We start from the raw sequence: 14,146 nt of genomic DNA, 5'->3' as shown, positions 1-14,146 counted from the left end.
GGGCTATGCCCATTCTAACTTTTTCATGTTGAAAAATGGTGTCCATAATACAAGATAGGAATATGGAACTAGTTGATGTCTGGAGAGGCTGGCCTCTCAAGGTTTCAGAACTTACCTGGCCTAGCAACCCATCTGGAAGTTGTAGTTTTTCTGGAAAGTAATTTTAGTGTGTGAAACTTTTGTAGAATCTCACATAAAGCCCTAGTTATTCTTTAGGGTTGACAGGAATGATTTTGGTTAAGGTCTGGCAAACCCTGCTAATTAGCAATATCTAAGCTAAAGTAGCATAAGAGTAGCCTCCAGAGTAGCTTCTTGACTCTATTTGAACTCTCTTAGAAACTGATAACCTTATTTTGTTACATTTCTTCTCCCCCTTTTGGTCAGAAAGGCATTGTCGATCCCACAGTGCCTGTCACGTGCCAGGGCCATGTTCATGTCCCATGTTGCCAGGGAGACTTTTACCCCTGGATGTCATGTCCCACACAGGGGATAGGGTATTACGTTTACTTGCAGAGTTGGGCTTAGAAAGAGAGAGAGAGAGTTACTGCATCTGAGCAACAAGAGGTTTTCTGAAAGTAACTCTTAGGCATAATTATAGGTAGCTTCTCTGCTATAGAAATGAGCTTTACAAGAGCAAGCCTCAAGATCAATGGCTTGGCCTATTGATTTGGGAGTCCATAATGTCTGAGACCCCCTAATGTCAGGGGTTTCTCTAGTGGCAAAGCTTAATAGTTCCATATTTTTTCTTCCGCCCCGCAGTGGACTTTGCCAATATTTCTGAATTGTCTGCTCAGCATTCTCTGGGATGTATTTGGGAATTACTTTAAGCTATACAGAATTACAAACCTTCATTCGCACTCTGGGATCCATGTGTTTATAGTGTTGTTTACATGAGCTGTCCAGAAAGGTAGAAATAGATTATATTCTACAGAAAATTTAGATTTTGGATAACATAAACCTCGCTTCCTTTGGTCTGATATAGTAGGAAGTTCTGATTGTGTTTTCACCATGAATACAGACTTCTCATTTGACACAGGGAAGGCTTTTTGTTATTGTTAAATTTTTTAGCATTTTTCAGTTCAGGAAATGTATAACATAAGGGAATCCCTTTGATCTAGTCAAAACTAGATTATTCTTACAGCCTGTAATGTTTTAAATTAACAGATAGAAATAGATCCATTCATATATATATATATATATGTCACATTTAGTAATGAAACTTTTTTATTTTATGCCAAAATAATCAGTAAAAATTATGAAAACAATCATTTTAATAGTGAAATACCAAGTTTATTGAACAATTTCTTTAATTAATTTGAATTATGATAAAATGAAGCATTAAGTTGGACAGTGCTTCCAGATTGCCTAATTATACATTAAAACATACAATTTCTTAATGAAAACCCTCAATTACTTATAAGAAATTAAGTCTGGTCTGCGTAGGCAGTGTGAAGCAGAAAGGTACATGCAAGTCGTGAACTTAGGAATGTCTTCAAACGCAAGCTGGATCTAACTCTTTGGGTGTATATATTGGTAAAAGGGCCAAGATTTAGCTCTTAATTGTGACATTAAATGGATATCTTTTCACTTACATTCCACATTTGTTGCTACTGATAATTTCCCTATAAATGATCCCTGTGTTTTACTTCTAGTTCCATGACAAGATAGATCAGATTCTTGAGAGCCTGGAACGCATCGTGGAGCGTTTGAGGCAGCCTCCATCCATCTCTGCTGAGGTCGAAAAGATTAAGGAGCAGATCAGTGAAAATAAAAATGTGTCAGTGGACATGGAAAAGCTACAACCATTGTATGAAACTCTAAAACAGAGGGGAGAGGAAATGATTGCTCGATCTGGGGGCACTGATAAAGACCTATCTGCCAAAGGTAATAATTTTGAAATAAGGAAACAATCAAACCTTTTAAAGCAATTCCAAATGTCCATGCTGTTTACTAACATCAAATTGAATAACAAACTCCAAGATCTTAGGAAAGGTTTTACAAATATGATAGAAATATGTGGTTGAAGGACTGTGTACATAAATCCCTTGTTAACAACTTCCTATGTTTGTGAAATCAATTGGTTAAATACAAAATGTGTCATCATATGAAAAAAAACATGTGTTATCCAGGCCATTTAAACCAATTGGCTAAAGCATAATGATAATATGACCAAATCTAGGGTTTTTTTTTTTTTTCACCATTATAAACTAACCTGTCTTCTTACATAAAGCATAGTTGAACAAATAGCTATATTAATGGCAACCACAGCCGTGGTCAGCCATCTTAGAGAAGTAATCTGGGGACCAAAATCCTTTTGGCATGTTAGTGCCGATTTCTCATCAGAAACCGTGGAGGCAAGAAGGCAGTGGGATGACATATTTAAAGTGCTGAACACAAAAAAATGCCAACCGAGAATTTTATATCTGGCAAAGCTGTCTTTCAAAAGTGAGGGACAGAATAGGACATTCCCAGAGAAGCAAAATCTGAGGAAGTCTGTCACCACTAGGCCTGCCCTACAGGAGATGTTAAAGAGTGTTCTGCAGGTTGAAAGGACAATAGACAATAGATCAAAGCCATGTGAAAAAATCAGAATCTCCAGTAAGGGTAACACAGGGATAAATATAAATACCAGTACTATTGTATTTTTGGTTTGTTACTTCACTTTTCCCTTCCTACAGGACATAAAAGGCAAATGTATAAAATGTAATGATAAATTTTTAAAAATGTAGTGATAAATCAGTGGTTTTAGACTCAATGTATAAATATGTAATTTGTGAAAAGACCTTCATAAAGCTAAGGATGAATGAAGGGTTATAGGAACATAATTTTTGTATTCTATTGCTAAGCTAATATCAAAGCAAACTGGATTGTTATAGATTTAGGGTGTTATAATTTAAGACCCTTTGTAAACTACAAAGAGAATATGCAAGTTCGTAGAGACACAAATTAGAGAACAGGTTGCCAGGGGTGGGGAGTAGAAGGGACAGAGAGTTAAACTAAAAGGGGTGTAGTGATGGGCAGTGTGACGGTGGCTCAGTGGCAGAGTTCTCACCTGTTATGCTGGTGACCTGGGTTCGAGTCCCAGTGCCTGCCCATGTTTAAAAAAAAATGGTGTAGTGAGATAGGAAAGTTTTAACAATGGAAGGTGGTCAGGATACCACAACATATATGAATGTGATTAATCCCACTGAGTTGTTGGAGTGGTTAAAATGGAAAAGTTAATGTTTATGGATGGTCCTACCATTAAAAAAAGAGCAACTAAAGAGACACTGATAATTGAAGGCTATGCATGATCCTGGATGAGATCTAACAAGGGAGGAGAAAAGACTCAAAAGGACATTACTGGGACATATGAAAAAATTGGAATACAGACTTTAAGTTTTATATCAATGTTACATTTCTTGAACTTGAGAACTATACTTAAGATGGATACATACATAGGTGAATGTCCTTGTTTTAGGAAATATACATGGCAATATTAAGTGCTCAAGGAGCATAATGGTATACAACTTACATTAAAGTATTCAGAAAATGGGTTGATAAATAGACAGATGGATAAATAGATGGATTGATAAAGTATTGGATAGAATGATACAGAAAATTTGATGAAATGTTAAAATTGGTGGATCTTGGTATCTGTAGGGATAGAGATATGTTTTCTCTGTATGGGGTTTGTATTATCTGTAACTATGCTCTAAGTTTGGAAGTATTTAAAATTAAAGTTTTGAAAAAGGAAGAGCAAAGGCATAGGTTAGTAGAACTTTGTGATAAGGGTGGGTATTCTAGAAGTATGCCAAAAATACACATCCTGTAGTTTTAATATTCCTGACACTGAAATGACAACTTCATTCTTAATCAGGAGAACAAAATTGAAGTATATACTGAGGTGGTTTTTTTACCTTGGGATTAAGTCCAACCTTGGTAACTTTGAAAACCTCATGGATCAATCTTGAGCTCACTTAGCTTTGAGCATCCACTTATTTCAGGAAGAGCCTATGAGACAGGCTCTTGGGTCCAATGATACACACTAGGATGGGGTCAGTGAAAATTTGGTCTAATTTTAGGTACTTAGCAATTTGGATCACTGCATTCTGTGTGAACAAAGTCATTCTGTTTTTATTGCTAAGTTGGGGCTAACATATAGCTTTGTTGGTGTTGTTTTACTCCATAGCTGTTCAGGATAAGCTTGACCAAATGGTTTTCATTTGGGAGAATATTCATACATTGGTAGAAGAAAGGGAAGCCAAACTACTGGACGTGATGGAACTAGCAGAAAAGTTCTGGTGTGATCATATGTCGTTGGTAGTTACCACTAAAGATACACAAGATTTCATCCGGGACCTAGAGGATCCTGGAATTGATCCCTCAGTAGTAAAACAGCAGCAAGAAGCAGCAGAGGTAAGCAGAAAATCTCATTTTAAGTTAAATAATACGTTGTGGTATAATAAAAATGTATTTTTGGTTCCAAAAATAGTATGCACAGTGATATGTTTGGGCATACCCATACATTTCACTTGTAAAGGGTATATTTAAAAAACATTTTTCTGCAGCCTCACTACTTCTGCCTTATTTCAGGGCTCATCTCTTCTTCTGACTTCCAAAGTCATCCAAACGTGGTATCCCTGCCTGCAGAGTCCCTTTCCTGGGAGGCCTTAAAACCTTGATGTCAGTTGTTTCTCTAGATCTGCCATTATTGAATCACTGCTTAAACCCCTCAGAGGTATCCATTGTCTACTGAATAAAGTGCAAACTCCACAGAACAGGATATGCAACCTTTTACATCCCAGCTTAGCCCATGCATAGTTTTCTAAAATCATTTTTCTACTGCTTCTTCACACTAGCTCCTTCTCTTCTATGAACTAGAAAATAAAAATTTCCCAAAATTGCTATGTTCTTTCTAGCTTCTGTACCTTTGCATATTTTATTGCCTGATGCTAGAATGTCCTTATAGCCACTAATCTGATAAAATTCCACTTAAACTTCAAGGTTCAGATGGATTATTACCTCCCTTGTGAATTATTTTCCTGTATGGCAGAGTTAGTCCATCTGTGTTCCCATAGCACTTTCCTCTTGGAAAGGACCCTACACATAATATAATTTATCATTGCTCATGCCTCTGCCTTTACTAATGGACTGTGAGCTCCTTGAGGGCACTGGTTGTATCTATTTTTCTTTGTATCCTCAATGCATCCTAGTTTAGAACTTGTTCATGCTTATGAACCGTTTGTTGAGGGAATAAGTATATTTAGCCAAGAAATTAAATGCAAAAGTAAAATATCACATTTCTGTTGTAATAATTTGTTTTGTTTTTGTACCTTAAAGGTGTAAGGATAATGACATAAAATGTACATTCAAGGTTATATTATCCTAAATCTGTTAACTACTTAAATATATTTTAAATGTATATTGGCAAACTAGTTGGTTTGAAAAGCAAAATATTTTTCTACACGTTTCATATTGTTGAGATTTTTAAAAATTTGTTCTGCTATTTGTTACACAGAATTATGTCTTAAATGCTATCTTTATAATAATTGTTTGGTAATTGTTACTCATTTCAAGGATACTGTTTTCTCCTTTAAAAATACTCCTTCTGTTCTCTTTTCTTGTAGACAAATTTTAATATTTATTGCAGCAACTTCAAAAACAGAAGAAAATAAAAATTGACCATAAACTCACCTTATAGAAATAACTACCACTAATATCTTTGTGTACATTTTTTTAGTTTCATTGTGATTTTGCTTAAAATTTCAAAGCTGCCGTTTTCTTGTTCTAGGCCATAAGGGAAGAAATAGATGGACTCCAGGAAGAACTGGATATAGTGATCAATCTAGGTTCTGAGCTCATCACTGCATGTGGAGAACCCGATAAACCCCTCGTCAAGAAGAGCATAGATGAGGTACAAGTGCCATAGTTTTTATTTTTATCAGAATACCTTTATTTTTACTTAGTTAAATGTATTTGATAGACATACTTGAGAAATTACCATATGACAGAAATACTAAAAGAGTTCTAATGTTTATATTGTAGTTAAATTTGGCGTGGGATTCTCTGAATAAAGCTTGGAAAGACCGGGTTGACAGACTTGATGAGGCGATGCAGGGTGCTGTTCAGTACCAGGATGGATTGCAGGTGAGGAGATGACAGTGTGTCTGTGGGTTTTAGCAGGAAGGAGAGGAGTTATGCTAATTCATTTCCACAGATCTGCACATTGGCACCACCTCGGGACTGAAGTGTAAATGCAATCGTGAACTAATCTATTCCTGCAATTCTTGTTTTGCCATTTAGAATGTATTTCTGATACTACAGAAATGTGTAGATTTATATACATATATAAACATACACACGCGTTCAGTGAAATTTATGTTGAAAAAGGAGATATTTTTTAAGTGAAAATAAATGTTCCCACTCAGTACTTTTCATAAATGGCTTAGTACCAGACAGTAAAATGGAGCTAAAACTGAGTTCTGTTCTAAAGTTGAGTGGACTAAGATGAAAGGAAGTAAACACGGTCTATAAATATCACCAAGTTTAACTAAAGTCAGAAGTAAAGGAACTTGATTTGAAGCCAGTGTTCTTCAAGCACTAAAATAGATTTCTGTTTTGTTAGGTCATAATCTGCTGTGTGAAAAGTGTTTTTTGTTTTAATTTTCCCTATATATAATTTATTTTAGGTAGTTGTTTTTCACAACTCTTAAGCATTCTCATTCAGTTTAATATTGATTTCTAGGTTGTTGTTTTTTTTAACTATTAAATTTCTCTTGTCAATTGAGACCAACTTAGGCATATTTCTCTCCCTACCTTCTTAAGTTTGTTCCATTTCCTAACAAGCTGGCAAGAGTTTAATCTCTCATCTCTCCTACCATATGGAAAAAAAGTTCTGAGTATTTCCATAACACCAAGCAAATATTTTTTTTAAAGCTCACATGAGAACATCTTTTCCTTTTTGGTTATGCCACTGCATTTCTATATTTGTAAAATAAATATCACAAGGCAGGCTTTGTGCCAACTGAGAAATGTTTTGAACTATGGACATATATGAAAAAAATTTCACTACAAACAAAACCTCATTATAAGCCTCCCTTTTAGTTTTATTTATTTGTTTTTTGCATGGACAGGCACCGGGAAACGAACCCAGGTCTCTGGCATGGCAGTCATGATCTCTGCCTGCTGAGCCACCGTGGCCCACCCCTCCCCTTTTATTTTAATGAGAGTAATAAGTATTTATTAGTTAGGTATCGATTAATATAATGCCTGTAACTAAAATGTGCTCCAGTCCTCTGTCTCTGAGGCCAGGTCATGAGTTTTCACTTAGCTTCAGTAGGTCATTTGGTTGCTTTGCTCTCTTCCATGACTGAAGATGGCAGCACCATCATGTGCAGCCATTTGATGTCAGGAGCTATTAACTATAGGAGGGGAGGTCACAGACAAGACACCATGACTGAGTCTCATGGCACTATTAGGAGAATAACACAAATCATAGGTCCTGTTGATCATGTTTTAGCAGCATCACCTGTGGGAATGAAGGGCAGCTTGTTTTATTAAATAGCTGTGGCTAGATGTTGAAAATTCCAGAACCAAGGGAGGTTTCAAGGTTTGATTGTAAAATAAGATAAACTTTATTTTCCAGTTTATTGCTGAAGTTCATTGTCAGTCAGGGTTTCCTGTTGATAACTTAAATGAGCTAGGCTTTTTTTTCCTTGCTATATGGTCTTGCAGCATGATTAAAGTGTGAAATAATTTTGTTATGTATTCAGAACCTGAAAAAATGTGAGCTGAGACTTTTTAGGATATTTATATTACCTAAAAGGAATAAGAAAAAGAGGAAGCTCTGAAGTTCTTTGTTGCAATTCAGAATAATGATCTAAATACTAGTCATTTTTATGTGCAAGATTTCAGCGCTAATCCAAGTAACAGCTAAGGGTTAGTTAACCCAGTTATTTTGCTTAAGTGCTAAACAATAAACTTCATGCTTGTTTTAATAATCAGATAGATTTTAACCTTTTCTTTCATTATTTATACTGGCTGCCTTTTAGACAGGCATGAAGGAGCATAGAGTATTTTATTTCAATATGATTGAGTTTATAAAAATATTTTTAAATAGACTTGTGTTTAAGTTCTTATATTCTAAGGTGTATTCAGAAAAGAATTACTTTTGCAAAATTGGATACAGAATTGGAAGCTACTTCTATTTCATATTTGGGACAACCATTTCTGGTTGTATGTGGCTGCACTTACGTATTTAGGTGAACCCTGTTAATTTCCTATAACATGGGCTCATTCCATAATATCTTTGTAGATTTATGATTGTGCTCTTGAGATGTAGCAAGTTCAAATGTACTATTATAATACTAACACACGTACTGATGTGTTTTATAGGCAATATTCGACTGGGTAGATATTGCAGGTGGTAAATTAGCTTCCATGTCACCAATCGGAACAGATCTTGAAACTGTCAAGCAGCAGATTGAAGAGCTAAAGGTATGGATTGGGGTTAACTAATTTAGCAAAGACTTCCTTGCATTTTTAAATTCTTGTTATACAGATTCTTTACACAAATTATTTTTTATGTAATTAAAATATTACATTTTCATTATGAAACAGATTTATTATTGAAGAGCACTGAGAATAGTGCCTGATATATAGCAAGCAGCATATTGATGCTTATTAAGTAAATGAAATAAAATATTAGTTGTTTTGTTATTAAATCAATACATGTTCATTATTGAAAAATTAGAAAATACAAATAGACAAAAAGAAAAAAAAATTTTAAAACCACCCAAAATGTTATGTATCCAGAGGCAATGACTTAACATTTGATTTATAGCCTTTCAAATCTCCTTATGTTGGGGCAGGATGGCTTATGAGGTGTATTTACATATCATTTTTACAAATAGGTTGATCATACTATAAGGATTTCTTTTCTAACTTGCTTTTTTTTATTCTATAGTATATTGTTACCAATACACATACAGCAACATTTAAATTTTCTTCAGTATTATCTGAGTAATTTATTTAGTCTAACAGGGTAAAGACATATGCATGGTATAATAATGTTTCCCAAAATTAGTGTTTATTTTGTAAATGTTTGTTGTTTTCCCATCTGCTTTGCCCTATGATTTTTGCATTTGCGGCTTCTGATCTCCAGCTGTGAAAATAACTAAACTCTTTCCTCTATGAAATCTTCATTTATCAAAGTGGGATAAGCCATTTCCTTTCTAATTTTAAGTCACAATCCACAAAGACATCTTATCATCTTCATTGACCGCCACTAGATTTTTACATGATATTACTATCTGGCTTTAAAATTGTAACATCTTCATCCATACATATGACATAGATTATTTCATTTGGAAACCTTTTTTTTTTCTTTTTGAGAATTTTACTGTTACCATCCTTAAATTATAATATTTTTTACTTCATCTGATAATGTGTCCAACAGATATACTTTACGTACAGTTACAGATGTGGAGGAGAATTTATTCTGGAAACTTAAAGATATCTCACTGGTTTTCATATACAAACTGGTTAGCAGTGCTCACTGAAATCAGGTTGCCTGAGTTTAGATCTCAACCTATCCAATTACTAGCCAAGTGACATTGGGCAAATTATTTACCTGGTATCACCTCTGTGTCCTTGGCTTAACTCAAAATAAAATATTTTCCCTATAAATTTATTGAGAGTACCTTGCACATAGCAAGTGTTCAGTATACGTTAGTTACTATTTTTTATTATTTTCATCTGTTTGGAAAAATTGAGGGAGTGCTTAGCCATTAATTATTTATTATTGCAGATTAAAATCAATAGGGTATTTTACAAAGCAGTTTCCTGTTATAAGCAACTATTTGCTAACCTGTTAATTGGCAAAGCTGAGATTTAAGTATATATCACAATAACTTAGGAAAAGGAAATTATTACTCTGTCTGAGGTGTGGGTGAGCTGTAAGAATAATAATATTAATGTGCAGAGCACAGCATAAAATTAGCCTTGCATCTTGTGGATGCAAGATGTGTGTATGTTTTAGAGCAAAAAATATTAAGTTGAATTTCTTAGCATTAGCTTTTTCTGAGTTTCATAAAAGTCAATATATATTTTATTTATTCCCTACTATTTCAAAGCTCAATTATCAAATCCATGTAATTATACTTTGAAAGAAGTTCAGTCTTGAAATTAGTTCATTTTTCATTTAGAATACAAGAATGGAATATAAATAATTATGAATTTAACATCTTTCCATCAGAAAGTATTGAAAAGAGAAAAGGTGTCCCTTCCTTTTTTGTCTATAATTTTTAATTAATAAACTCTGTATTCAATTTTTATTCCTCTTCACTTTCTCCGTATAAGAAGTGTAAGTTAGAATACAAATATGACCCATAGAATTTTTTTAAGATTACTAATTTATAGCATTTCCTTTTTTTAATAGCAATTTAAGTCAGAGGCCTATCAACAGCAGATAGAAATGGAAAGACTGAACCATCAAGCAGAACTTTTGCTGAAGAAAGTCACAGAAGAGAGTGACAAGCACACTGTTCAAGACCCATTAATGGAACTGAAATTGATATGGGATAGCCTGGATGAAAGAATTATCAACAGACAGGTAACTACCAAGACTTTTGTAAGAAATTACAAATTTTCAATATCATATGTTAATGTAAATAGTTATTAAAAATTAATGTTGGATGCTCACCTTTACAGCATATATACTAAAATTGGAATGATTTAGGGATTAGCATGTCCCCAGGCAAAAATGACACACGAATTCATGAATCATTCCATATTTTCTTGGTAATGGATGGTTGTGTTGGTAGCACAACATAGTGAACATAAATAACAGCACTGAAATAAAATATCCATCTGAATGTGATTGTTAAAAATCCATGGAGCTACAGTACACAAACCGTGAACCTTAAGTTAAACCACGGACTATAATTAATAGAGGGATTTAAACAAAAGTGCTGTCATTGATTGTAACAAGTATTCAACACTAATGCAAAGATGTGCATAATAGAGTGATATATGGGGGTCCTGTATTTAATGCATGATCTGTAAATCCCCAACTTCTCTAATATAGAAAAAAGTAGAAAAAAATTAAGATTAAGGAATTCTGAGCATAAAATTTTGAGCACCAAATTCCCTTGTTTCGTTAGAGTTCTCCCTGCTTCTCAGGTATCATTTTTAATCACAAAAAAAGAGGTGCAATCTTAAAATCTAGAAAGATGTGATGATTAGACCTCACTGAATATGCTTATGGACTCACGCAGTATGAAACAATTGTTTGTTTGTTTTTTGCCTCTGTTTTATAAGTATGTATCATTCATAATATCAAATCCATAAATAGATTTCCTTTTTCTCCACTTTTTCTGTAGCATAAGCTGGAGGGTGCTCTGTTAGCTCTGGGGCAGTTCCAACATGCCCTAGATGAGCTTTTGACATGGCTGACAAACACCGAGGGCTTGCTAGGTGAACAGAAACCTGTTGGAGGAGATCCCAAGGCCATTGAAATTGAACTTGCCAAGCATCATGTATGTATTTGCTATTGCATGTTATATTTCTTCCCTATGCATAGAGTTTATCCTGCTTTTTAACAGTCTTTCTTAGATATAACATTTAAATTAATAGTGGTATCTTCAAAGTTTTAAATCCAAAACATAAATAAATTTTACTTTATCAAGTAGTGTTTCATTATTATATGTTTATTAGCGTTTTAAAAATAAAAGTAGGTTTCTAGCTGTTTAAGATATTTTGTGGTTTTTGTCTATTTTTGTTTCTGTTCCACTTTTTTATACTTTTCCCCACAGTATTTGGGGTAATTTAAATTCTTCTTCCTCTTTAACCTAGTTCTGTCTTATCTGCAACTAGCATTTATTTTGCATTATTAATGTTTATATAGAAACCAGCTTCATTTTTAAATGTCTATATTAGAGCTTTGCTCAGAGTATTGAAAGCTAGTTAGATTGACACTTCATAGAAACAATATGTACTTATTCTTATAGTGGGAACTTACAAGTCCATTTACTTTTTCATAAATTTTGTAATTGACGTAAACTGCATTTAAGTCATCTCAGCACAATTTCTGGAGGGAAAGAGAAATGTTTACATCCCTCTCCTGATTTGTTTTTCTCCTGCTCCTGGACTCTACTTTTTGTGGTGGAAAGAATGAATTTTACAGAATTATCTTTTATTGACCACAAGAACAGACTTTTATAGTTTGAAAGTGATTTTTACAGCTACCATATCAAAGCACATGCTTTGATTCTATAAAGATAACCTCTCACTCAGTTGATTTTGTAATTCTTTGACAAATACCCCCTTACCAGATGCCTCAGAAACAAGTGAGTATAGTAGAGAAACAATGATCTCAGATAGTTGTTGCTCTTTACTAAAAATCCTGTCTGGTCTGAATTTCCCTCCAGATGTATGATGTCTTACATAGGACCAAGAAACATTCCATTTCTTTACTATTGCCAACCCTGAGTCAGTGAGTACAGGGTAGGATTAAGATCGACTCTTACTAAGATTAGAAAGAGATTTCTTCTGGTTTCCAAAAATGTAAACATAGTCTTTTTAAAAGGAAACAATTACTAAGGATATATTTATTCTTTAAATGTAATGTTTTCAGTATAAGAAATTTATTCCTTTTTTTTTTTTTAAGCTTTGGGGTTGCTTTCTGTGCTTACCGTTCTTGTCCCAGCATAGTATATTTAAGTGCCATTAATCCATTTTTATATCTCCACTGTTTAAAAGGAAGGTACTATTTACTGGGATCTATAGTAAGCATTTCATTTGTATATTTTCTAATAAAAGGACCACGAAACCTTGCAATCCTGTGTTTGAGGATCCCTGATATATATAATGAAATCTCTTTTCCTGGAGGTTGTGGTCTTCCAGGATCCCTGTAACTTAACATTTAATTCTAGTGCCTCTCCAATTAGGGAAGATAAAAGGATATTCTCTGGTCATTATTTTTCCATTTCATAATGCTAATTGTAAAATATGATAGTATACATCTTAAAAGTATAATAATTTCGTATTTAAAAATGAGTATGAGTAAAATATATATCTTTTAAGTTAATTACTTTAAGACATGAAAATTAATTTAAATTCAATTAAATTGAGCTTAGATCAAATAAAAACTTTTAGAACCTTTTAATTATAATCTCTAAATACTTAATGTCATCAATTGCAAGATTATTCTAATGGAAAAACTTGGAAAACATTCTCACATAATCATTTTAGTAGATGTCAGTAGACTGATGTTATATGTGGGAGAGCTGCAAAGTTAAGGCTGAAGAAATCCATCATTTTAAAACTTTATTAATATTAAAATTCTATGTATATGATGTTTTGTTTTAGAATGTTTTATAACCAGAAAATAATGCCGGTGCATTAGAAGCAGTGTTAACCTGTTATGAATTCACGGGGTTATCTTTATATTTTTAGGTTCTCCAAAATGACGTATTAGCCCATCAGTCCACAGTGGAAGCAGTTAATAAAGCAGGAAATGATCTGATTGAATCAAGTGCAGGAGAAGAAGCGAGCAACCTTCAGAACAAGCTTGAGGTTTTAAATCAACGTTGGCAAAATGTTTTGGAAAAAACAGAACAAAGGAAGCAGCAGCTGGATGGTGCTTTGCACCAGGTGAATAAGAGAATAAATTCTGAAACTTGCTATAGCAGTCAAGACCAAAATAGCATGGTTTAACAAATTCCTGTTTAATTTTTATACCTCAAGGACAGAAGTAAAGATAAAAGGAATAAAGAATAGAACGGAACTGAATGCAGTGTTCCAGTTCTTAGCCTAATACTCTTATCTACAGAGCTCTCCTGATGGGCAAGGCAAATCTAGTGGCACCTGGCTGGCTGTGCTTAAGAATGCACAGAGGGGTTTAGCAGCCTGGGATTGTTTGAACATTGTCTTATGCTTCAAAGAGATAGTGTCTATGCCCAAACTTAAAATTCTCTATCACTTTAGGCCAAAGGGTTCCATGGTGAAATTGAGGATTTGCAGCAGTGGCTGACTGAAACAGAGCGTCATCTCTTGGCATCCAAACCTGTGGGAGGTTTACCGGAAACAGCCAAGGAGCAGCTTAATGCCCATATGGTAAGTACATTGTTTCCAAAAGCTCTTGCCTGAGATTAAGAAACTGTGT

General features: G+C 34.0%; 1 protein-coding gene and 1 non-coding gene across 28 annotated transcripts in view; both read left to right on the top strand.

Annotated features, from left to right (window-relative positions):
• The window catches only part of DST (dystonin), a 512,816-nt gene that overhangs the window by 458,120 nt on the left and 40,550 nt on the right, over positions 1-14,146 (top strand). For all 27 annotated transcript variants that reach the window (XM_077162141.1, XM_077162131.1, XM_077162146.1 and 24 more), the window contains 9 exons: positions 1,653-1,884; positions 4,172-4,398; positions 5,774-5,896; positions 6,028-6,129; positions 8,377-8,478; positions 10,421-10,594; positions 11,364-11,519; positions 13,438-13,635; positions 13,969-14,097. In XM_077162141.1, coding sequence (XP_077018256.1) covers positions 1,653-1,884; positions 4,172-4,398; positions 5,774-5,896; positions 6,028-6,129; positions 8,377-8,478; positions 10,421-10,594; positions 11,364-11,519; positions 13,438-13,635; positions 13,969-14,097 — 1,443 coding nt within the window. The remainder of the gene's footprint in view (positions 1-1,652; positions 1,885-4,171; positions 4,399-5,773; positions 5,897-6,027; positions 6,130-8,376; positions 8,479-10,420; positions 10,595-11,363; positions 11,520-13,437; positions 13,636-13,968; positions 14,098-14,146) is intronic.
• Positions 10,677-10,779, top strand: LOC143685416 (U6 spliceosomal RNA). The gene has a single exon (XR_013176646.1). It is a non-coding gene; the product is annotated as a U6 spliceosomal RNA (small nuclear RNA).

Source organism: Tamandua tetradactyla, chromosome 5, assembly GCF_023851605.1.
Source record: "Tamandua tetradactyla isolate mTamTet1 chromosome 5, mTamTet1.pri, whole genome shotgun sequence".
Classification (NCBI taxonomy): domain Eukaryota; kingdom Metazoa; phylum Chordata; class Mammalia; order Pilosa; family Myrmecophagidae; genus Tamandua; species Tamandua tetradactyla.
Note: the sequence above shows the minus strand (reverse complement) of the source record. Positions and strands in the feature narration are given on the sequence as shown.